Source organism: Salmo salar, chromosome 14 (assembly GCF_965601325.2).
Source record: "Salmo salar chromosome 14, fSalSal1, whole genome shotgun sequence".
In the NCBI taxonomy this organism is placed as follows: domain Eukaryota; kingdom Metazoa; phylum Chordata; class Actinopteri; order Salmoniformes; family Salmonidae; genus Salmo; species Salmo salar.
This window is the reverse complement of record NC_138304.1, coordinates 90,661,350-90,687,527: the sequence shown is the minus strand read 5'-3', so window position 1 is coordinate 90,687,527 and position 26,178 is coordinate 90,661,350. Positions and strand designations below refer to the sequence as shown.

The 26,178-nt window shown below is 42.0% G+C and overlaps 2 protein-coding genes across 3 annotated transcripts in view; both read right to left on the bottom strand.

The window, feature by feature from the left end:
• LOC106570440 (engulfment and cell motility protein 1) overlaps window positions 1-11,080 on the bottom strand; it is a 201,828-nt gene extending 190,748 nt beyond the window's left edge. For both annotated transcript variants that reach the window (XM_082961266.1, XM_045694888.2), the window contains exon 1: window positions 10,916-11,080. The gene's annotated coding sequence lies outside the window, so the exon portion shown is untranslated. The remainder of the gene's footprint in view (window positions 1-10,915) is intronic.
• Window positions 11,081-13,447: 2,367 nt separating this feature from the next.
• rp9 (RP9 pre-mRNA splicing factor) lies at window positions 13,448-25,078 on the bottom strand. Its single transcript, NM_001146443.2, is given in 6 exon segments — window positions 13,448-14,411; window positions 18,271-18,332; window positions 19,405-19,496; window positions 23,976-24,105; window positions 24,397-24,427; window positions 24,761-25,078. Coding segments are annotated over 6 exon segments (654 nt in total). The 5' UTR covers window positions 24,907-25,078; the 3' UTR covers window positions 13,448-14,218.
• Between the last annotated feature and the right edge of the window lie 1,100 nt (window positions 25,079-26,178).

Here is a 26,178-nt window from a genome sequence, read left to right as displayed (position 1 = left end):
TCAAATATCTGTGGGGGGGGATGGTATGTGGTGGTGGGATACTAAATAGACAGGAACATCTGATTAAAACTCAACTCATTAGGACCTAAGTCTTCTTGAGTACAGCTGGAATGTTAGGGGACAAAGTGAATACTATCACTTCACAGATTATTTACAGTGTACTGTACAGTTTTTTTAAAAACTCTTGAGCTGGCTGTACCATAACAATGTCAAACATACTTGAGGGGGCTTCGTTGCCCTCAAATCAGGCTCAGTCCTCTGGTCTCAGTACAGATTACAGAGTACTTACTTACTGAAGAGTACAACCAATGATCTCAAGAACTGATCAGAGTACAGTCGTGGCCAAAAGTTTGAGAATGACACAAATATTAATTTTCACAAAGTCTGATGCCTCAGTTTGTATGATAGCAATTTGCATATATTCCAGAATGTTATGAAGAGTGATCAGATGAATTGCAATTAATTGCAAAGTCCCTCTTTGCCATGCAAATGAACTGAATCTCAAAAAAAACATTTCCACTGCATTTCAGCCCTGCCAAAAGGACCAGCTGACATCATGTCAGTGATTCTCTCGTTAACACAGGTGTGAGTGTTGACGAGGACAAGGCTGGAGATCACTCTGTCATGATTGAGTTCGAATAACAGACTGGAAGCTTCAAAAGGATGCTTGGAATCATTGTTGTGGTGCTTGGAATCATTATTCTTCCTCTGTCAACCATGGTTACCTGCAAGGAAACACGTGCCGTCATCATTGCTTTGCACAAAATGGGCTTCACAGGCAAGGATATTGCTGCCAGTAAGACTGCACCTAAATCAACCATTTATCGGATCATCAAGAACTTCAAGGAGAGCGGTTCAATTGTTGTGAAGAAGGATTCAGGGCACCCAAGAAAGTACAGCAAGCGCCAGGACCATCTCCTAAAGTTGATTCAGCTGCAGGATCGGGGCACCACCAGTACAGAACTTGCTCAGGAATGGCAGCAGGCAGGTGTGAGTGCATCTGCACGCACAGTAAGGCAAAGACTTTTGGAGGATGGCCTGGTGTGAAAAAGGGCAGCAAAGAAGCCACTTCTCTCCAGGAAAAACATCAGGAACAGACTGATATTCTGCAAAAGGTACAGGGACTGGACTGCTGAGGACTGGGGTAAAGTCATTTTCTCTGATGAATCCCCTTTCCGATTGTTTGGGGCATCCGGAAAAAAGCTTGTCCGGAGAAGACAAGGTGAGCGCTACCATCAGTCCTGTGTCATGCCAACAGTAAAGCATCCTGAGACCATTCATGTGTGGGGTTGCTTCTCAGCCAAGGGAGTTGGCTCACTCATAATTTTGCCTAAGAACACAGCCATGAATAAAGAATGGTACCAACACATCCTCCGAGAGCAACTTCTCCCAACCATCCAGGAACAGTTTGGTGACGAACAATGCCTTTTCCAGCATGATGGAGCACCTTGCCATAAGGCAAAAGTGATAACAAAGTGGCCCGGGGAACAAAACATCAATATTTTGGGTCCATGGCCAGGAAACTCCCCAGACCTTAATCCCATTGAGAATTTGTGGTCAATCCTCAAGAGGCGGGTGGACAAACAAAAACCCACAAATTCTGACAAACTCCAAGCATTGATTATGCAAGAATGGGCTCCATCGGTCAGGATGTGGCCCAGAAGTTAATTGACAGCATGCCAGGGCAGATTGCAGAGGTCTTGAAAAAGAAGGGTCAACACTGCAAATCTTGACTCTTTGCATCAACTTCATGTCATTGTCAATAAAAGCGTTTGACACTTCAGTATTCCATAGTAACATCTGACAAAAATATCTAAAGACACTGAAGCAGCAAACTTTGTGGAAATTAATATTTGTGTCATTCTCAAAACTTTTGGCAATGACTGTACAGCAGAAGAATATAAACGCAGTGGGCCCATTTCCTCACAGTTCTGCCATTCCCTTAAGACGGTGCTTCTGTGGTATAATATTAATAACAACTGTCACAAGATAAAGAGGTTCATTGTGTATGCAGTGGTTGCAGCATCACATATTTATACTATAAATGACTGGATTATCATCACCTCATCTCAAACTCTGTGTGTGTGTGTGTTACTTTACAGTAGAACACCTTCATTTACACTTACCTGCTGTTTCAATTAACGCTGTAATACTGCAGGGAGCCATTAAAACACATGGATAGATAAATCTTAAATGGAACATCGAATCAATTCAACCTTAAACTACATGAGGACATGTAGAGCCTAGGAGAGATTTACTAGCAGATTAAAGGATTATAAGTAGGATGTTTAAGGTATTAAACACTGCCAACCCAGCAAGGTAAAAAAAGACAGTGAAGTTTGAGTCAAAAAGGTTTGACAGGCGGCAACTGGGGGCTTTTTAGACAGGACTTCTGGTGGGGGAAACCATTAAGATTAACAAATAGCAAGCGAGGAATACATCAATAGGATAACAATTTACATACCTCAGCAAGAACGAGAGAGAGAGAGAGAGAGAGAGATGCCAGGCGAGGTTTTCTACTCATAAATTGCCATGGTTGGAGGTGAGAGGGTGCAAAACTTCAGAGTAATTTATGTGCACCCAGGCACATGTGGTGAATTTGAATGAGCCATGCTCCCTTGGAACGATCTCCTTTCAGTCTGCAACCTAATCTGGGGCCATATGTATCAAGCATCTCTGAGTGCGAGTGCTAATTTGGGATCAGTTTAGCATTTTAGGTCATAATGAATCAGATTATTATGGACAGGCGGGACTTGATCCTAGATGAGCACACCTACTCAGAAACTCTTGGTGCAGACCTTGATCTCCTGAGTGGCGCGGTGGTCTAAGACACTGCATCTCAGTGCTAGAGGCATCACTACAGACCCTGGTTCGATTCAAGGCTGTATCACAACCGGGCTGTGATTGGGAGTCCCATAGGGCGGCGCACAATTGGCCCAGCGTCGTTAGGGTTTGGCTGAGGTAGGCCGTCATTGTAAATAACAATTTGTTCTTAACTGACTTGTCTAGTGAAATAAAAAAAATCTCTAGATTATTAATCTCTAGACTTAAAACAAAAATACTGCCCTTTAACGTGATTCCTCTTCATCAATGAGGCTTATACTGGGATAAATGTGAGGGGGAAAACCAAAGCTGGAAAGAATTCACTTCTAAATACTATTAACTTTGTCATTTTCGTTTAAAGACCCCTTAGGGGTTTAGAAATGTTTATTTGGGCAAGTCGAGAATTGAGCAGGGGCTTGCTATGACCAGTTAAACAGTCTTTTCCCCTGTGTGTGTGTGTGTGTGTGTTATGACCATTAAAATAGTATTTTCCCTGTGTGTTCATTTCTTAGTCATACTGTTCTACAGGGATCTATAAAAAGGGATGATATTCTGCTGACACATCACTTCTGGACTGCTAGTCAAGGCTTTCCAGGCTGGACACACTGGTCTTCCAGGTGTGAAGAAGAGTTAGTAAAAACAAACACACACATAGTAGATTTAGGAATAGGTTATATGACTACATTGTTGTGTAGATTTATGGAGGCATCAAGTGACACCACATCAATTGTGACAACATATCGTACTCTGCTAGATGAATGCATACTGTAAGACTACAACTTAATCAAATCAGGCAATTAGCTCAATCCTAAACCCCATACCAAATCTCCATAAGGCAGAAAATGTAGATACCACTGATTTGTAACCGAGGAATTAAGAATCGATTGGCATCATTGAGGAACACAGTACAAGGCAAGGTCAATATCAATACAAGGGATAGTCTACACTAGCCTTCATGTTCAATGATACTCCATAAATATTTCCAATACAACCACATCTGTCTACCACAGTCCTGACACCCAAATTCCCTGGCAGCCAGACTCAGAGGGAGCCAGTATCTTCTGTGTGTTTATATCAATAGGACATGATGAAACAGGCATTCCTGCTGCTGTGCCATCACAACAAACACACACACACACACACACACACACACACACCACACACACACACACACACACACACACACACACACACACACACACACACACACACACACATCTCTTCTGGTTAACGGAGCATAGATGAGGGGCTGCACTGCCCTCTGTGAAGAGGTCTCTGAGATCATCATAGCTGGGGCCATACTACTGTCACACACTCACAGTCAGACGAAGCAGCTCCAAAAACATGGGATTGGTGTGTGTGTGTCTGTGTGTCATTTTTTCAAGATAATGATCCAATCTATAGGATAGAGAAAACATCTATAGGATAGAATAAACATCTATAGAATAAACATCTATAGAGAAAACATCTATAGGATAGAGAAAACATCTATAGGATAGAATAAACATCTACAGGATAGAATAAACATCTACAGGATAGAATAAACATCAACATCTATAGGATAGAGTAAACATCTATAGGATAGAGAAAACATCTATAGGATAGAGAAAACATCTATAGGATAGAATAAACATCTACAGGATAGAATAAACATCTACAGGATAGAATAAACATCTACAGGATAGAATAAACATCAACATCTATAGGATAGAGTAAACATCAACATCTATAGGATAGAGTAAACATCAACATCTATAGGATAGAGTAAACATCTATAGGATAGAGAAAACATCTATAGGATAGAATAAACATCTACAGGATAGAATAAACATCTATAGGATAGAGAATTCATCTATAGTAGAGGTCGACCGATTATGATTTTTCAATGCCAATAGCGATACCGATTATTGGAGGACCAAAAAAGGCCGCTACCGATTAATCGCCCGATTTTTTTAGATGTATTTGTAATGACAATTACAACAATACTGAATGAACACTTATTTTAACTTAATATAATACATCAATAAAATCCATTTAGCCTCAAATAAATAATGAAACATGTTCAATTTGGTTTAAATAATGCAAAAAACAAAGTGTTGTAGAAGAAAGTAAAAGTGCAATATGTGCCATGTAAGAAAGCTAACGTTTAAGTTCCTTGCTCAGAACATGAGAACATATGGTGGTTCTAGCGTTCATATAAATAACAATAGCGGGGCTATATACAGGGGGTACCAGTTCAGAGTCAATGTGTCAATGTGCGGGGGCACCGGTGGAGGTAATTATGTACATGTTGGTAGGGTTATTAACTTCTTATGGGTAGGGGGAAGTATTTTCACGGCCGGATAAAAAAACGTACCCGATTTAATCTGGTTATTACTCCTGCCCAGAAACTAGAATATGCATATAAATAGTAGCTTTGGATAGAAAACACTCCAAAGTTTCTAAAACTGTTTGAATGGTGTCTGTGAGTATAACAGAACTCAAATGGCAGGCCAAAACCTGAGAAGATTCTGTACAGGAAGTACCCTGTCTGACCATTTCTTGGCCTTCTTTGTCATCTCTATCCAAAACAAAGGATCTCTGCTGTAACGTGACACTTTCTCAGGCTCCCATAGGCTCTCAGAAGGCGCCAGAACGTTGAATGATGACTTTGCAGCCCATAGCTGAAAAACAGTAGCGCATTTGGTAAGTGGTCGATCTGAGAACAATGAGACGGGTGTGCGCGTGCACGTGAAGAGTCCATTTTAGAGTCTTTGAACGGAAAGGACGTCTCCCGGTCGGTATATTATCGCATAAAAATTGATTTTAAACAGCGTTTGACATGCTTCGAAGTACGGTAATGGAATATTTTGAATTTTTTTGTCACGATACGCATCCGCGCGTCACCCTTCGGATAGTGTCTTGAACGCACGAACAAAACGCCGCTATTAGGATATAACTATGGATTATTTGGAACCAAACCAACATTTGTTGTTGAAGTAGAAGTCCTGGGAGTGCATTCTGACGAAGAACAGCAAAGGTAATCCAATTTTTCTTATAGTAAATCTGAGTTTGGTGAGTACCAAACTTGGTGGGTGTCAAAATAGCTAGCCTGTGATGGCGAGCTATCTACTCAGAATATTGCAAAATGTGCTTTCACCGAAAAGCCATTTTAAAAATCGGACATATCGAGTGCATAGAGGAGTTCTGTATCTATAATTCTTAAAATAATTGTTATGTTTTTTGTGAACGTTTATCGTGAGTAATTTAGTAAATTCACCGGAAGTGTTCGGTGGGAATGCTAGTTCTGAACGTCACATGCTAATGTAAAAAGCTGGTTTTTGATATAAATATGAACTTGATTGAACAAAACATGCATGTATTGTATAACATAATGTCCTAGGAGTGTCATCTGATGAAGATCATCAAAGGTTAGTGCTGCATTTAGCTGTGGTTTTTGTGACATTATATGCTAGCTTGAAAAATGGGTGTCTGATTATTTCTGGCTGGGTACTCTGCTGACATAATCTAATGTTTTGCTTTCGTTGTAAAGCCTTTTTGAAATCGGACAGTGTGGTTAGATAAAGGAGAGTCTTGTCTTTAAAATGCTGTAAAATAGTCATATGTTTCAAAAATTGAAGTTTTCGGATTTTTGAGGAGTTTGTATTTCGCGCCACGCCTTATCATTGGATATTGGAGCGGTGTTCCGCTAGCGGAACGTCTAGATGTAAGAGGTTAAAGTGGCTATGCATAGATAATAACAAAGAATAGCAACAGTGTGTGGGGGGGGTGAAAATAGTCTGGGTAGCCATTCGATTAGATGTTCAGGAGTCTTATGGCTTGGGGGTAAAGCTGTTTAGAAGCCTCTTGGACCTAGACTTGGTGCTCCGGTACCGCTTGCCGTGCGGTAGCAGAGAGAACAGTCTATGAGTAGGGTGGCTGGAGTCTTTGACAATTTTTAGGGCCTTCCTCTGACACCGCCTGGTATAGAGGTCTTTGATGGCAGGAAGCTTGGCCCTGGGGATGTACTGGGCCGTACGCACTACCCTCTGTAGTGCCTTGCGGTCAGAGGCCGAGCAGTTGCCATACCAGGCAGTGATGCAACCCATCAGGATGCTCTCGATGGTGCAGCTGTAAAACCTTTTGAGGATCTGAGGATCCATGCCAAATCTTTTCAGTTTCCTGAGGGGGAATAGGTTTTGTCATGCCCTCTTCATGACTGTCTTGATGTGCTTGGACCATGTTAGTTTGTTGGTGATGTGGACACCAAAGGAACTTGAAGCTCCCAACCTGCTCCACTACAGGGGTGGGGTATGTAAGTACAGTCACTGTGGGGACGACGTCCTCGATACACTTATTGATAAAGCCAGTGACTGATGTGGTGTACCCCTCAATACCATCGGAAGAATCCCGGAACATATTCCAGTCAGTGCTAGCAAAACAGTCCTGTAGTTTAGCATCTGCTTCAGCTGACCACTTTTTTATAGACCGAGTCACTGATGCTTCCTGGTTTAAATTTTTGCTTGTAAGCGGGAATCAGGAGGATAGAGTTATGGTCAGATTTGAGAAATGGAGGGTGAGGGAGGGCTTTGTATGTGTCTCTGTGTGTGGAGTAAAGATGGTCTAGAATTGTGTCCCCTCTGGTTGCACATTTAACATGCTGATAGAAATTCAGTAAAACTGATTTCAGTTTCCTGCAGTAAAGTCACCGGCAACCAGGAGCGTCGCTTTTGGGTGGGTGTTTTGTTGTTTGCTTATGGCGGAATACAGCTCATTGAGTGCGGTTTAAGTGCCAACTGCGCTCTATGGTGGTATGTAGACAGCTACAAAAAATACAGATGAAAACTCTCTAGGTAGATCATGAGATACTCTACGTCAGGCGAGCAAAACTTTGAGACTTCCTTAGATATCGTGCACCAGCTGTTGTTTACATAAATGCATAGGTCCCCGCCCCGTGTCTCACCAGAGGCTGCTGTTCTGTCTTGTCGATAGAGTGTATAACCCGCCAGCTGTATGTTATTAATGTCGTCGTTCAGCCACGACTCGGTGAAACATAAGATATTACAGTTTCTAATGTCCAGTTGGTAGGATATACGCGCTTTCAGTTCGTCCCATTTATTTTCCAGTATTGAACGTTAGCTTGCAGAATGGAAGGCAAGGGCAAATTAGTCACCGTCGCCTGATCCTCGCAAGGCACCCGGATCTTTTGCCTTGAAATCTCTGTTTACTTCTCCAGCGAGTCACGGGGATCGGGCCTGGTTGGGTGTCTGCAATATATCCCTTGCGTCAGACTCATTGAAGAAGAACTCCTCATCCAATTTGAGGTGAGTAATCCCAGTTCTGATGTCCAGAAGCTCTTTTTGGTCATAAGAGACAGTAGCAGCAACATTATGTACAAAACAAGTTACGAACAATTAGAAAAATCTAACAAAATAGCATGTTTGGTTGAGAGCCTATAAGACAGCAGCTCTTCCCTCCAGCGCCATTTTAACTACAGTGAAAATGGTTAACTTTGTTAAAGCAAAGCCCTGGAACTCTCGTGTATTTTCTGCACTATGCAATGATATGGGCAGCGACCATGAAACACTTTTACAACATACAGAAGTGCGCGGGTTATCAAGGGGCAAAGTATTGACAAGTTTTTTTAATTGAGAGATGAGCTTAAAGTTCTTTACTGACCATAATTTTCACTTCTCTGACCGCTTGCATAATGGCGAGTTTCTCACATGGCTGGACTATCTGGGTGATGTTTTTTCCTGCCTGAATGAGCTGAATCTAGGATTACAGGGATTCTCCGCAACTATATTCAATGTGCGGGACAAAATTGAGGCTATGATTAAGAAGTTGGAGCTCTTCTCTGTCTGCATTAAGAAGGACAAAACACAGGTCTTTCCATCATTGTATGATTTTTTGTGTGCAAATGAACTCAAGCTTACGGACAATGTCAAATGTGAAATAGCAAAGCACCTGAGTGAGTTGGGTGCGCAATTACGCAGGTACTTTCCCGAAACGGACGACACAAACAACTGGATTCATTATCCCTTTCATGCCCTGCCTCCAGTCCACTTACCAATATCTGAACAAGAGAGCCTCAAGGAAATTGCAACAAGCGGTTCTGTGAAAACGGAGTTTAATCAGAAGACACTGCCAGATTTCTGGATTGGGCTGCACTCAGAGTATCCTGCCTTGGCAAATCGCGCTGTTAAGACACTGATGCCCTTTGCAACCACGTACCCATGTCAGAGTGGATTCTCAGCCCTCACTAAATACAGGCACAGACTGTGTGTGGAAAATGATTTAAGACTGAGACTCTCTCCAAGAGAATCCAACATTGCAGAGTTATGAGCATCCTTTCAAGCACAACCCTTCTCATTAACCTGTGGTGAGTTATTCACCATTTTCAATGAACAAATAAGGTTTTATATGTAAGATGGTTAAATAAAGAGTCAAATGATTGATTATTATTATTTGTGCCCTCGTCCTATAATAGCTCTTTGTCACTTCCCACTCATTCTTATGTTTAATAAATGTATCATATAGTGTGTGTGTGTGTGGCAGGCTTACAATGATGGCAAAAAAACTACATTTGAGAGTACGCTGACCCTGGTGCACAGCTGGGTACGCAGCTGGAGGTTGCGTACCCAGAGAAAACATCTATAGGATAGAGAAAACATCTATAGGATAGAGAAAACATCTATAGGATAGAGAAAACATCTAGAGAGAAAACATCTATAGGACAGAGAAAACATCTATAGGACAGAGAAAACATCTATAGGATAGAGAAAACATCTATAGGACAGAGAAAACATCTATAGGATAGAGAAAACATCTATAGGATAGAGAAAACATCTATAGGATAGAGAAAACATCTATAGGATAGAGAAAACATCTATAGGATAGAGAAAACATCTATAGGATAGAGAAAACATCTATAGGATAGAGAAAACATCTAGAGAGAAAACATCTATAGGATAGAGAAAACATCTATAGGACAGAGAAAACATCTATAGGACAGAGAAAACATCTATAGGACAGAGAAAACATCTATAGGATAGAGAAAACATCTATAGGATAGAGAAAACATCTATAGGATAGAGAAAACATCTATAGGATAGAGAAAACATCTAGAGAGAAAACATCTATAGGATAGAGAAAACATCTAGAGAGAAAACATCTAGAGAGAAAACATCTATAGGATAGAGAAAACATCTAGAGAGAAAACATCTATAGGATAGAGAAAACATCTAGAGAGAAAACATCTATAGGATAGAGAAAACATCTAGAGAGAAAACATCTGCGGGCAAACTGCTGCCACTGGATGCATCTTCTAGCCTACAATTACTCCCAACATGCCATTGATCGCAATGAATTGAATGTGGTTGAATTGATAGCGTGCCTGGGAGGCATTGGTATATCCCTCCTACAATAAAAGCAACTAAATCTGGAGGTGAAAAATGCTCAAAACCACGTGCAAGGGAAACATAGGCAGGAGGGGAGATGAGCAGACTTCTCCTGTAGGTTAATTCAGGTTTGTTTACAGTGGCCAAAGCTGAACCAGGGAAGTTTGAGCTCTTTGATTAACTAAAAGAAAAAATACGATTGTATGCCTAGTCATTCCATAATCTTCTTATTTATATAAATAACACATCTAAACTGATCGATGATATATTGTAACTTGCCCTGTATGCTACAGAACGAAGTCTGGACAGAGCTATTTTGTAAACAAGTTATCCAATTGTGTTTCAACAAACAACGACTTCATACACGACCTATTACATGGGAATTCCAGTGTTCAGGATGGAATTGTAAACTGGAGGCGAACGAGCCAACTTCTAGAGCGGCTGGATTGTTTGAGCAAGCTTGTCAATCAACAGAACAGCGCCCAGAACCACTGGCGGCCGCTCCTGCTGAAAAGTAGCCTACTGATAACATTTCCAGGGCGCGCAGACTAGGCTACTGTATATAACCTAAAATATAACACTGGCAGTAACATTGGCAATAGTAGCGAGGTGTTTTATAGCGTGTAGCCTAAATCAGTAGAAGCAAAGAAAAAAACTAAAATGCATGCTTTCTGTGTAGGCTAAATTAAAGACCATTTTGAATGTTTACCAACCTGGCAAAGCGCGGGGACTTATCCTGTGCCAATGCGCTGATGTTCGGAGTTTGTGTCACAGATAGACAGTCAGTTCTGTGTTTTCTGTCCCTCTTCTGCGCGCTAGATCGTGCTGATGTTTTCACTTCCTCTTTCTTCGCCTTCTGTTGGCTGGCTCCTCTCTCCTCCGAGGCTCGAGCAGCGATGCGAAGGACGTCGACCAATTAAAACACAACAAACAGTTGAACAATTGAATGGGACGACAGGACACTCCCCGTTGATGTGTGGCAATTATTATGATAGCAAATGAATAATGTCATGCTTGAACCTCGGGATAAGCGTTTAATATTTCATAGCTATCGATTAATTAATACATAATATATCAAAGACAGCATATGGGGGTGGGGGTTAGGCCTATAACATTGTAGTCTACCATAAGATACCTTTATTTGAAATAAGAGGGGGAAACTAACTTTGATTGGGTAAGACCTCCTTAAAATAAAAATAATATTGAACATTCAAATCTGATACCGTTGGGACATAGCTTCTCCCTAGGTCACATTTCACAATAGATGGAAACAGACAGTATATAGATGGGAGTAATAGACAATCATACAAAAGCTAGAGTACAGTACAGTCAATACCAGACTTAATTAAATTCATGTCATATAGCTACACCTACTGGTTCCAATATCTAAGCTACCCAGCAGAAGAGAGAAAGACATCTAAGAGTGAGTGATCTGAACTGTTGCCACTGTGCCAGGCTCAAACAGCTCTCCTCTCCACAGTATATCAACATGATTAATACAGGGCCATGTGCCTACTGTCTGTCTAGAATATAATCTGGGCTAATAGTGTCCAAACACCCATCCTAAGGAACCCGTCTGTATGACTGAATCCCGTGGATTTCTCTCTAGTACGAGATCACGGCTAGGTCAAAATGAATGAAGCCATGTAATATGATCAGCATTAAGTGGTGTTGCATGATGTATTTGATTGATATGAGCTATCATATGATAGTTAAAATTTGTACAAATATTTGAATTCTCTTTTTAATAGCCACAATAATTTGTCTGAGCCATCTAAACAGCATAGATTGTTTAGACTTTGAAATAAAATAAAATCTATCCCAGTCATTGACCACAGGACCTTTGAGCCAAGTCGGAGCATAACTATAGCCAATGGAATCTGTCAAGTCGACTGTGTCAATTATGCCATCATTCAATGTTAGGGCCTGATGAGATGGCAGTTTGTGGCATAGAAAAATGGCATAAACAAAAAGGCAGATCGTATCCTAATAATCTTTAGACTAACTTCCCTGATCTCAAGACTGTACTGATACTTCCTAACTGACCCTAACCCATTATCCTGCCCCATAAGATAGAGTGGTTCAATATAGAGGCTTCTCTGCTCTAACTTTGCCAAAGTGGCAGTGTCTCAGTTAAAGTAATCTAGGAGATTCATGTCTGCTTCTGCTCAGAGAGAGAGAGGGCTACGTGGTGCAGCTGGGACACACTGTTTCAATGCTGTTGATTTATCGGAGGCCTTTGGCCAAAGCGCCACAGAAAGGAATGGAGGGAGTTGCCATGGGAAGGAGGATAAGAGAGGGATGGGGGAGAGAGATCAAATAAAGCTTTCAGTTACTAGGAAATACACACACACACACACACACACACACACACCTAACCCATTCTGACGCACAAATAGACCCCTTCAGGCTTAACTACATGCAGAAACCACTAGGACGCTAATCAAAATTCAAATACATCTCCCCCCCAAAGGACTCCTTAAACAGTCCTCTTATTGGGGTCATTAAAATAAGCAGCGCATATATCTGGTCCTGCTCTAGTTGATAGGATGTTCATTTAGAGAAGTGTGCTATCATTAGGGAGGGGCAAAGTGGAGAACTCTTTTGATGTGCTCTGCAGGGTGTGTTAGTGCGTCTGTTTTTTTGTTGTTGTTGTACTGACTACAAAACGGCACATTAGTGAGTCACACTCCCTAGCCAGCCCTGGGCTTTCTGAGGTCTTTCAAGATCAAAGGAGAAGGGTCTTCTTTTTTTGCCTTTCAAAAGGAAACAGTGCTAACCAGAGTTGCTTCTTGAATGGGACATTATAGTGGATAGAGATGTGTCATTCTAAGAATCGATGAAGGACAAGAAAGACCGACACAAAAGTTGGCCGTGCGTTGCATCATTACGGCGATTCTGTTGCAAAACATTTACTCATATGGAAAAAACAAACGTGAGTTTCTATTGGACAAATTCAGTTAGGTCCCTCCCCGTTTGGTTCTGTTTGATTCTTAAAAGGTAACCGGTTTGCATGATGAATACACTCCCGCCGGGTGTTGACGGACGGTGGCGATTCAACATGTAGAATCGTCGGGATATAAACAGGAAATGACAGCCAATGTTCTGTGGTCAGAAGTGATAGAACGGCCACCCGCTGCGCACGGCCAATGTCCGTGTTGGCCGGTCATGTCCTTGTCACTATCAATTAATGAACCAAACAAAATGCATGCAGTTGAAAAATATTGGAAGACAATATGAATAATGACAAATTGAAAGTATTTTTTACTTGCGGCTTCAAGATTAATTTGATGAGTAAGAGGCTTTATCCTTGGCCATGGAGAACACACTGAAATACAGTACATTCTCTCTCCCTTCATCAAGCTGGATTTAAATAAAATATGTAAATTCCAACCTCAATTTATTCCAAATATGTATGTACAGTAATAAGCCTTCAAACATCCATCCGCGTCATATGGAAGAAAACAAATATGGAAAAAATATGTGCTGCAATTTTCCCCACTGTTTTTGTCAAACAACAGGTCTACAATCAAGCTAAATACAAAGCAAAACCATCTCTAACAACATGCTCTGTTTTGTCCCGTTTTCATTCGGATCTGATTCATCAAGCCAACATCCTTCATAACAGCTACAAACTGATTTCAACTCTTCTGGCTGGCTCAAGCCCCCCTGAGCCAGCCATGTCATTACCCATGCTGTAAGGGCTTTCTGAGATCCTCGCCTGAGGGGCCCTACATTCACAATCAGCACTGCGGATCCATAGAATCTTATTCTGTATGATCTAATGGAATAGAGGCATCAACCATATGAGGGATGGGACAAGTCATGCATTATTTAAAGGCTCAGATGGAGGGAAGAATACTGAACCAAAAATGGTCCTCTAGTGTGCACTTTGTAGTGTGCCATTGAAGCGACCCTGAGCCAATGGGTAAGAACCACCATAGCTGCTCACTGACTGATAGACACTGCAGTGCAGCCATCTCCCTGCTAGAACAATCCAGGTAGGTTCCTATGGCTCAATCGGTCTCAGAACAGTCACTGGTTTTGGAGGACTTGTGCTTCCTCCTCTTCTTCCTCTTCTTCTTGTCCTTCTTTTTGCCCTTCTTCTTGTGTTTCCTCTTCTTGCGGTCGCCGGTGGAGGAGGAAGAGGAGGAGCTGTCCGAGTCGGAGGAGGTGGTGTCCTGCAGGAGTTGCTGCAGCTGCTGGATCCTGGAGAGAGAAAGGAGAGATGGAGAGAGAGATGGAGAAATGGAGAGAGAGATAGAGAGAGAGATGGAGAGAGAGGAGGGGAAATGGAGAGACAGGAGGAGAAATGGAGAGAGAGGAGGAGAAATGGAGAGAGAGGAGGAGAAATGGAGAGAGAGGAGGAGAAATGGAGAGAGAGGAGGAGAGAGAGGAGGAGAAATGGAGAGAGAGGAGGAGAAATGGAGAGAGGAGGAGAAATGGAGAGAGAGATAGAGAGAGAGGAGGAGAAATGGAGAGAGAGGAGGAGAAATGGAGAGACAGGAGGAGAAATGGAGAGACAGGAGGAGAAATGGAGAGAGAGGAGGAGAAATGGAGAGAGAGGAGGAGAAATGGAGAGAGAGATAGAGAGAGAGGAGGAGAAATGGAGAGAGAGGAGGAGAAATGGAGAGAGAGAGAGAGAGAGAGGATGGAGAGAGAGATAGAGAGAGAGGAGGAGAAATGGAGAGAGAGGAGGAGAAATGGAGAGAGAGAGAGAGAGAGATGGAGAGACAGGAGGAGAAATGGAGAGAGAGGAGAAATGGAGAGAGAGGAGAGAGAGAGAGAGAAAAAGAGAGACAGGGAGATGGGTTAGAACCATTCAAGGAGAGGCATGGTATGATGAACTGAAACACAGTATCTTCTCAGACACACACAAACACACACACACACACACACACACCACACACACACACACACACACACACACACACACACACACACACACACACACACACACACACACACACACACACACACACACACACACACACACACACACACACACACACACACACACACACACTTCTTGGAATATCCCAGAGGGTTTTCCTCTACAATCATTGGCTATTTCAGATTTCACTCAGAAGTGTCCCTGGTTATGAAACAAGTCTTCTAACAGTGATGGTCAGCTGACAGCTGGTAAGTACTGAGTATGGGGATTATGATGGGCTACAGGTGTTTGCAGCTAGTGCTAAAGTGGGGAGAGAGAGAAATAGAGAGAGAAATAGAGAGAGACAGAGAGAGAGAGAGAGACAGAGAGAGACAGAGAGAGAGAGAGAGAGAGACAGAGAGAGAGAGACAGAGAGAGAGAGAGAGAGAGAGAGATCATTTCAGGCAGCCAGCAAAGTAGCTCTGCAGCTCACACAAGACCAGATCAAATATCAAGATGCTGAAACACTGCCTCAGAAACAAAATTCTTCAATAAAATATGGATTTAACACGAATGATCAAACAGTTCACAGACCGAGGCATCCACTTCCTTTGATTAGTCCAAAACTTTACATTTCCATTGATTCGGTATGATCAGAGAGGAACAAGAGAGCTTGTGCAAGTTGCAAGATAATGAAAACAACTCTAAGGCGGCGGTTCCCAAGTCATCCTCAAACTTCATTAAGAATTCATCAGAGGAGCGTTGTCTTCAACGTTGACATCTTCCACCCAGAGAACAGAGACGTAATCATAAGGACTGTTCAAGGCAAGCACTCTGAGACAGAGCTGGGTTGGCTCTTAGGTCCTCTGGCCAAGTCTACCACGGTTACATTTCACTCTGTCTCTCATATCATCATAGCTTATATGATCCTGTAGATTGTAGAACATGTCTATCGCACACTCTCTCCAATCATACTCACATGAATCTCTCATAATGCACCTCATTTCAGATGGTACTTTAACACTTCTCTATATACACCCAAGTTCCCATTCAATGTCGTTCATAGTAGTTTTTAAAGTACTTTATTCACCTGTTTGATTAAGTGCTCTGTCAGCTTTCAGGATGTGATTGATTTAGCCATTGACTTTAGTGTGTCCTTTGACGACTCTGAGTCTTTTCTTTTTATTACATGGTTGTTGTTATTTCCCTGTGCTAAAAGGCACTCAATTCATAATAGACAATTCTGACTGAGACAGTCGGAAAATGAAAGGGTTAGTTCATACTAATTACAAACTTATGTCATCTTAACCTAATAACTGGAAAGTAGCCTAGTCTATAAAAGCAGAGTATCGTCAGAGACTGAAGATTTGAGTTTGTTTACTTGGCTGCAGCTAAGCATCAGCATTGTTGGGAGAAAAACAAAGAGAATCGTTAAGTCCCCTGTGACCGTGCTCCAAAATAGCTTGTCTGAATCAAAAAACATGACTATATTCTCCCTCGTGCAGGTTGGAGATGCAAGCGCTATGGACACAGGACAGGGGACAGAGAGTGTCCCTTCTTCATCAAAGGAAACCAGAAACGGGAGCAGTTCAGAGTAGAGGTCCACCGGCATGGCCGATTAATTAGGGCCGATTTCAAGTTTTCATAACAATCGGCAATCGGACTTTTTGGATGCCAATTATGGCCGATTTCATTGCAATCCACGAGGAAACTGCGTGGCAGGCTGACCACCTGTTACGCGAGTGCAGCAAGGAGCCAAGGTAAGTTGCTAGCTAGCATTAAACTTATCTTATAAAAAACTATCAATCTTCACATAATCACGAGTTAACGACACATGGTTGATGATATTACTAGTTTAACTAGCTTGTCCTGCGTTGCATATAATCAATGTGGTGCCTGCTAATTTATCATCGAATCACAGCCTACATGTACTTCAACTTCGCCAAACGGGTGATGATTTAACAAAAGCGCATTCGCGAAAAAAGCACAATCGTTGCACAAATATACCTAACCATAAACATCAATGCCTTTCTTAAAATCAATACACAGAAGTATATTTTTTAAACCTGCATATTTAGTTCAAAGAAATTCATGTTTGCAGGCAATATTAACTAGGGAAATTGTGTCACTTCTCTTGCGTTCAGTGCAAGCAGAGTGCGGGTATATGTAACAGTTTGGGCCGCCTGGCTCGTTGCGAACTGTGAATTAATTTGCCAGAATTTTACATAATTATGACAATATCATTGAAGGCTGTGCAATGTAACAGGAATATTTAGACTTAATATTTAGACTGTATTTCACTGAAAGAATAAAAGCTTTGTTTTCGAAATGACAGTTTCCGGATTTGACCATATTAATGACCAAAGGCTCGTATTTCTGTGTGTTTATTATAATTAAGTCTATGATTTGATATTTGATAGAGCAGTCTGACTGAGCGGTGGTGGGCAGCAGCAGGCTCGTAAGCATTCATTCAAACTGTACTTTACTGTGTTTGCCAACAATTCTTAGCAATGCACAGCGCTGTTTATGACTTCAAGCTTATCAACTCCTGAGATTAGGCTGGCAATACTAAAGTCCCTATTAGAACATCCAATAGTCAAAGGTATATGAAAAACAAATGGTATGGAGAGAAATAGTCGATGCGTCATAATTCCTATAATAACTACAACCTAAAACTTCTTAACTGGGAATATTGAAGAAAAGGGAATATTGAACCACCAGCTTTCATATGTTCTGATCAAGGAACTTAAACGTTGGCTTTTTTTACATGGCACATATTGCACTTTTACTTTCTTCTCCAACACTGTTTTTGCATTATTTAAACCAAATTGAACATGTTTCATTATTTATTTGAGACTAAATAGATGTTATTTATGAATTATATTAAGTTAAAATAAAAGTGTTCATTGTTCATTCAGTATTGTTGTAATTGTCATTATTACAAATATAAACATAAAAATCAGCCGATTAATCGGTACCGGCTTTTTTTGGTCCTCCAATAATCTGTATCGGCGTTGAAAAATCATAATCGGTCGACCTCTAGTTCAGAGTGGTGTGTCTCCAATGCACCAGACTACCTTAACGATGACCAACTCCAAACAGTAGAGAAGGGGAAATGTTTTCAAACATTCTTCTGAAAATATTTTTTGTTGATAATAAAAGGTTTATATTTTTCATAATACACCCAGAAAGTACCTTGTTTCTTTTTCATTGCGTTTGTTTTCTCGGATCAGGTCGTACATTGGGTCTTCGTGTGCCTGCAAGAAACAGACAGTTTTAGCTACATATTTACAACATTTCAAAGATAACATACACTGCAAAGCTCCAATGATAACAAGCACTGCAAGGTAAAACTCCATTCAGGTATTGTTTTTGGGCAACATTATTTCCACCCTTTCAACTCTCCTCTGCCGGATCAGCATTTTAAAATCTGGTTCCATTACAAAATATGATACACTTGCACTTATGATAATCATTGCAGTGACATTGTTGCATGCAGGCCTACAGAACAACTGCCCTGTGAATCTGCTGAGTCCAGATCCAGAAGCATCCAGCAGCAGCACAGATACCTATGCATCCCAAATGGCACCTATTCCCTATATAGTGCACTACTTCTGACCAAAGTCAATATAGTTCCTGGTCAAAAGTAGTGCACTATATAGGGAATAGGGTGCCATTTGGGATGCACTTATACTGTATCCAGCTGCATCAATCAAGCATGCTCATGGTCCCAGGTAGGCAAGCACGCAGACGTCCCCAAAGGGTTATGGTTGAGACCAGGAGCAGACGTCCCCAAGGGGTTATGGTTGAGATCAGGAGCAGACGTCCCCAAGGGGTTATGGTTGGGATCAGGAGCAGACGTCCCCAAGGGGTTATGGTTGAGACCAGGAGCAGACGTCCCCAAGGGGTTATGGTTGAGACCAGGAGCAGACGTCCCCAAGGGGTTATGGTTGAGACCAGGAGCAGACGTCCCCAAGGGGTTATGGTTGGGATCAGGAGCAGACGTCCCCAAGGGGTTATGGTTGAGATCAGGAGCAGACGTCCCCAAGGGGTTATGGTTGAGACCAGGAGCAGACGTCCCCAAGGGGTTATGGTTGGGATCAGGAGCAGACGTCCCCAAGGGGTTATGGTTGGGATCAGGAGCAGACGTCCCCAAGGGGTTATGGTTGAGACCAGGAGCAGACGTCCCCAAGGGTGTCTGTCAGTACCAATCCTGGTCCTAGGGACTCATGTTTGTTCAAACCCAGCAGTAACACATTTTATTTAAGTAGCCAAAAGGCTTGATGATTAGTTGAAAGATGGATGAATGGATGGACAGATGAGACTCACCACTCTGAACTGCTCCAGTTTCTGGTTTCCTTTGATGAAGAAGGGACACTCTCTGTCCCCTGTCCTGTGTCCATAGCGCTTGCATCTCCAACCTGCACAAGGCGAGGAAGAATATAGTCCATGTTTGTACCACAAACACGTCTCCTGGCCCCTCAGAAATGACCCAAACAAGCTGGTGTTGGAAGAGATTCATATTTATCTTATATGGCTTGTAGGCTACACCTGTTTATGACTTAGCCTACATCTGACAAAATGTTTCTCAACTCGTTCTAATCTCTGAAACGACACGCAATTAAAAATCACATTCAAACATTTTGCCAATGTATTATCTGGAACATAATAGGCTTTGGAATTCCACAGGAGAACAAATGAGAACTTTGTAGGCTAACCCTGTATGCCTTCTGTCCCCTCGCATATCATGAAAACGAGTGGGAGGGAGGGACAGAGGGAGGGACAGAGGGAGGAATTATTGGTGGGAAATAATGAAAGCCTTTGTTCTTTGAGGGACAAGCAGAACAAAAGTTAATCTCCGCTACACTGAGTCGAAAATTAAAAAACAATGTAACTGGGAATCAAAATGGCACGGCCTTGCGATCTGGAGGCTGCCTTTGAATTTTTTTATTTTACTTGGCAAGTCAGTTAAGAACAAATTCTCATTTATAACGATGGCCTACCAGGGAACAGTGCCTTGTTCAGGGGCAGAACGACAGATGTTTACCTTGTCAGCTCTGGGATTCGATCCAGCAACCTTTCGGTTATTGGCCCAACGCTCTAACCACTAGGCTACCTGCCACCCCTTTTGCATCCCCCAAATGGTCCAATGTGGAATCCATTCCCTCACCAATATCATGGACAGCAATGGTTTGAGAAAATTACAAAATTTGGAAGATACATACACATTATCAGGCAAATCTTTTTTCCTATATTTACAACTTAGATCACTTATACTGGCCTATGGGGTCCCTTAGGAAACCCAACTACCAAATCATCCAATAATGGGATTTATAAATAAATTATCTGGGCTCCCGAAAGGACTGATCTCTATAATATACAAACAACTTTTGGAAAGCTCATATTTTGAGCTAGCCATTCAAAAGTATGGTCCACAGATCTAATTGAATCTGAACAACCCTTTAACTGGAACAGAATATGGAAAAATATGACCTTGGTATCTCGTAATCTGAACCATCAACTTATACATTTTAAGTTAACAGACTGTATTTAATACCAAGGAAATGTTTTACGGTGAGAATTGCCAAAACTCCCAAATGTTCACTGAGTCCCCTAAATAAGGTAGGCACATTCCTCCATATGATGTGGGAGTGCATTGCAGTGAAATGCTTCTGGGGCAAAATTACAAGATACATTTAGAAGTGCATGAATCCAAACATTTAATCCTTAGCATCTACTATGTTACTTAACAAGGATAGCTCCTTGAATCTCTCAATCAATCAATCAATCAGAGACAATTCCTGCATCTCCCCCCGAAGAAAGATGTTGGCTCTTAGATGGCAATCACCTCACTCTCTCCCATTTAACCAGTAGATACAGTTACTGTTAGAAGTTATATCATTAGATTTATCGACAGAGAGAATGAATGGTGCTAGTCAAGGAACAATTGAGGCCTGGACAAATATACTTGACTCTGTAAAGAATAATCTTGTCTAAAGCCCAACACATACATAATATATATAGTACAAGTCAAAAGTTTGGACACCTCCTCATTCAAGTGTTTTTCTTTATTTTTACTATTTTATACATGTAGAACAATAGTGAAGACATCAAAACTATGAAACAACACACATGGAATCATGGTGTAACCAAAAGTGTTCAACAAATCAAAATATACTTTATATTTTAGATTCTTCAAATTAGCCACCCTTTGCGTTGATGAGAGCTTTGTACACTCTTGGCATTCTCTCAACCAGTTTAACCTGGAATGCTTTTCCAACAGTTTTGAAGGAGTTCCCACATATACTGAGCACTTGTTGGCTGCTTTTCCTTCACTCGGCGGTCCAACTCACCCCAAACCATCTCAATTGGGTTGAGGTCAGGTGATTGTAGAGGCCAGGTCATCTGATGCAGCACTCCATCACTCTCCTTGGTCAAATATCCCTTACACAGCCTGGAGTTGTGTTTTGGGTCATTGTCCTGTTGAAAAACAATTATAGTTCCACTAAGCGCAAACGAGATGGGATGGCGTATCGCTGCAGAATGCTGTGGTAGCCATGCTGGTTAAGTGTGCCTTGAATTCTAAATAAATCAGGGACAGTGTCACCAGCAAAGCACCCCCACACCATCACACCTCCTCCATGCTTCACGGTGGGAACCACACATGCAGAGATCATCCGTTCACCTACTCTGCGTCTCACAAAGACAGAGTGGTTGGAACCAAAAATCTCAAATTTGGACTCATCTGACCAAAGGACAGATTTGCACTGGTCTAATGTTCATTGCTCGTGTTTCTTGGCCCAAGCAAGTCTCTTATTATTATTAGTGTCCTTTAGTAGTGGTTTCTTTGCAGCAATTTGACCATGAAGGCCTGATTCACACAGTCTCCTCTGAACAGTTGATGTTGAGATGTGTCTGTTACTTGAACTCTGAAGGATTTATTTGGGCTTCAATTTCTGAGCCTGGTATCTCTAATGAACTTATCCTCTGCAGCAGAGGTGACTCTGGGTCTTCCTTTCTTGTGGCTGTCCTCATGAGGGCCAGTGTCATCACAGCGCTTGATGGTCTTTGCGATTGCACTTGAAGAAACCTTCAAAGTTCTCAAAATGTTCCGGATTAACTGACCTTAATGTCTTAAAGTAATGATGGACGGTCATTTCTCTTTGGTTATTTGAGCTGTTCTTGCCGTAATACGGTGTAAGGAGTGCGTACTGGCGGCAGAGAAGTCAGACGCAGGAGAGCAAAAACTGTGTTTCCAAACGGCGCAGTTTAATAACAACAAAAAACACCAGAAAACAGAACAATCAAATAATGGGTACATCACCCGACGCACACCAGGACAGACGTGCACAAGCACTTACAATAAATAATCACCGACAAGGACATGAGGGGGAACAGAGGGTTAAATACACAACGTGTAATTGATGGGATTGGAACCAGGTGTGATGGAAGACAAGACAAAACCAAAGGAAAATGAAAAGAGGATCAGCGGTCGGTGGTCGGTGACTTCGAAAGGTCGGTGACTTCGACCGCCGCCCGAACAATGAGAGGGACCAACTTCGGCGGAAGTCGTGACATATGGACAAGGTCTTTTACCAAATAGGGCTATCTTTTGTATACCACCCCTACCTTGTCACAACACAACTAATGCTCAAATGCACTAAGGAAAGAAATTCCACAAATTAATAAGGCACACCTGTTAATTGAAATGCATTCCAGGTGACTACCTCATGAAGCTGGTTGAGAGAATGCCAAAAGTGTGCAAAGCTGTCAGCAAGGCAAAGGGTGGCTAATTTGAAGAATCTGAAATATAAAATATATTTTGGTTTGTTTTAACACTTTTTTGGTTACAACATGATTCCATTGTGTTATTTCATAGTTTTGATGTCTTAAATATTATTCTACAATGTAGAAAATAGTAAAAATTAAGAAAAACCCTTGAATGAGAAGGTGTCCAAACTTTTGACTGGTACTGTATGTATATAGCCGGGAAGGGGGGCGGGGGGTGACTGACGAACAACCCTAGTTGCTTGAGGGGGTGGGGAACATGATTTCCGGGAGTGGAATGGTTGGATGGAGAAATGTTGGCTGGGTGGGGTTGGGGGAATGGGATGGGAGGTTGGATGGAGACATGTTGGCTGGGTGGGGTTGGGGGAATGGGATGGGAGGTTGGATGGAGACATGCTGGCTGGGTGGGGTTGGGGGAATGGGATGGGAGGTTGGATGGAGACATGTTGGCTGGGTGGGGTTGGGGGAATGGGATGGGAGGTTGGATGGAGACATGCTGGCTGGGTGGGGTTGGGGGAATGGGATGGGAGGTTGGATGGAGACATGTTGGCTGGGTGGGGTTGGGGGAATGGGATGGGAGGTTGGGGTGGTGGAGGCCCACTTATTTGAGTTTTTCCTGTTTATACTGAATGTATTATTATTTATTATTGTATTTCTTACTGTTTTATTTTATGTGGCAGCCTACAGGTACAGGTTTTTATAAACATATCATTTGAAATGGATAATGTACCTGTAACCCCCCAACACACACACACACACACACACACACACACACACACACACACACACACACACACACACACACACACACACACACACACACAAATAATAATAAATTAAGAATACATAGTGAGTGACTATAGAAGTATTCTCACAACCCACCTCTTCTTACATGCCCAGGGCCATAGTTTAAGAAACCCTGGGTAGATGAAGGACAATAGACGAAGACCAAGGGGAGGAAGCTACATTAAACTTTTGAGATGCATCACAAAGTTTAGGGATGCGTCCCAAATGGCAGCCTATTCCCTATATAGTGCTCTACTTTTGACCAGTCCCCAGGGTGCCATTGTGGATGCAGGACACTCATAATAACCCTCGGTGTTTAAACTCACACTGCATCACTTTCACCTCCTTCCCCAGAGGCATCCACAGCCCCTTGGTGGGGGCGTGAGCCAGGAAGTCCCTAGCATCCTCATTTCCTGGATCAGCAGGAATACAGTCCTCTGGTTTGTACTCCTCCGCCTAAAAAAAAGTCACTGTGTTTCAAGTAGACGCAAGATGCCACATATTCCAGTTTCCATAATAATGCATGTTAGCCTAAGTGCCAGTCTGCTTGTGCTCTCATGCCAACTCCTTGTAACTCATCGTCATGCTTTGGCTTGACAACAACAGACAGAGCTGGCAAGAACACAAACAGATCTTGGACCAGGTTAAATACATGTCCTTCTACTGATAAATGAGCTATTCCATAATATTTCAGTGATGAATTAACTGGTAATAACGCAAGTAGACAAACATGTGCATCTACTAGACCTTTATGAGTCCAGGAGGAGGTTTTTCATAACTGCATAGAGGGGAAAAGAAAACAATGCTTGTGAGAATCAATACGATGATCAACTTTGTGCGTAGGTAGCTAGGTACCCCTTAAACCAGTATCTGAGCAAAGGAGACGATGTATATGAATCATGTCACACGCATCGTCTCCCATGTCCAGATGCTGGTTAAGGTACAGTACCCCGTGTGCAAGTTCTACCAGCCAAGAGCAAGGCACAGTATCAGAACTGAAATGATGGGATGAGTTGCTAGCATTAAGGCTAAATCCCAAGGCAGATCAACTACAGTTACGTTTTATTAATACACAATTTCAATACCACCGAAAAAGGTATCCTTTACTCACAAGGTCTCCAAATGCTTCAGCTTTTGCACTTCTTGGTTGAGTTTTCTCGCTTGTTTCTTGAGTTTTTCTACATCGTGTTTTGATTCCTTGTGCCTTTTGCGGTCTCCTCTGTCCTCCGAGTCTCGCGATCTCTTTCTACTAGACATTGCAATGTCATTGGGTAACTAGCTATGTTTATGAAATAACCGTTTAATTTAAGTTTGATACGATTTCTAATCACAAATTCGTTGAAGTGAATCACTTTTTAGAGAAAATATATTCGGGACTACGTCAGGACATTTTTCTCGAACTCTGCACAGCTACTTCCTGTTTCTGTTTGCGCATGCCATCTGTAAACGCAGCGCCGCCTGCAGGTCAAATGTAGTCGAGGACGCTTGATCAACAGCAAGGTCTATGGTTGGGTAAGATGAGGTCTGTGGTGGTTTATAAAGAGCATTTATTCATTCCATTCTTCTTTGGAGTTTAGTGGCAGTTATCCTTATTTTCAGCGAAGGAGCCCAAGCTATATTATACACTATAATGTTCTTATACACAGACTACGTGTGGAAGCAAAGGGCTCCTGAGTGGCGCAGCAGTCTAAGGCACTGAGTCCCAGTGCTAGAGGCATCACTACAGATCCTGGTTCGAGCCCGGGCTGTATCATTCCCGGCCGTGATTGGGAGTCCCACAAGGCGGCGCACAATTGGCCCAGCGTCATCCGGGTTAAGGGAGGGTCTGGATGGGGTACGCCATCATTGTAAAATAAGAATTTGTTCTTAACTGACTTGCCTAGTTAAATTGAAGGGACAATCTAGGATTCCTACTCTACAACCATTTTTGGATGTTAAATTAATGAGCCATTCATTATTTTAACTTAAAAATGCCCCATGAGTTGTTAAACTGCTTGCTTTATAAACAAACAGTATAGTTTCAAAACATGGTTAAACTATAATCTTGATCTCATGGATCGTCAGTCCTTACAGCAATAGCTCTGAATTTGCGTGTTTACATTTATACAGCCCCATTCCGAAGGTGTTTAACAGAACATGTAGTGGGGTACCCTTAAAGTTTTTCTGTAGCATTTAAAAGTGTGAGCTGAAAACACGCATTGTGAATGCCAGTGGTGTAAAGTACCTAAGTCATTTTTTGCGGTATCTGCACCTTACTATTTATAACAACTTTTACTTCTCTACATTCCTAAAGAAAATAATGTACTTTTTACTCCATACACCCCCCCACCAGTACTCGTTACATTTTTAATGCTTAACAGGACAGGAAAATATACAAGTCACACAGTTATCAAGAGAACCCCCACTGGTCATCCATACTGCCTCTGAGCTGACGGACTCACTAAACACACAATTTGTAAATTATGTCCGAGTGTTGGAGTGTGCTCCTGGTGAGCCATGAATAACAAAATGGCACCGTCTGGTTTGCTT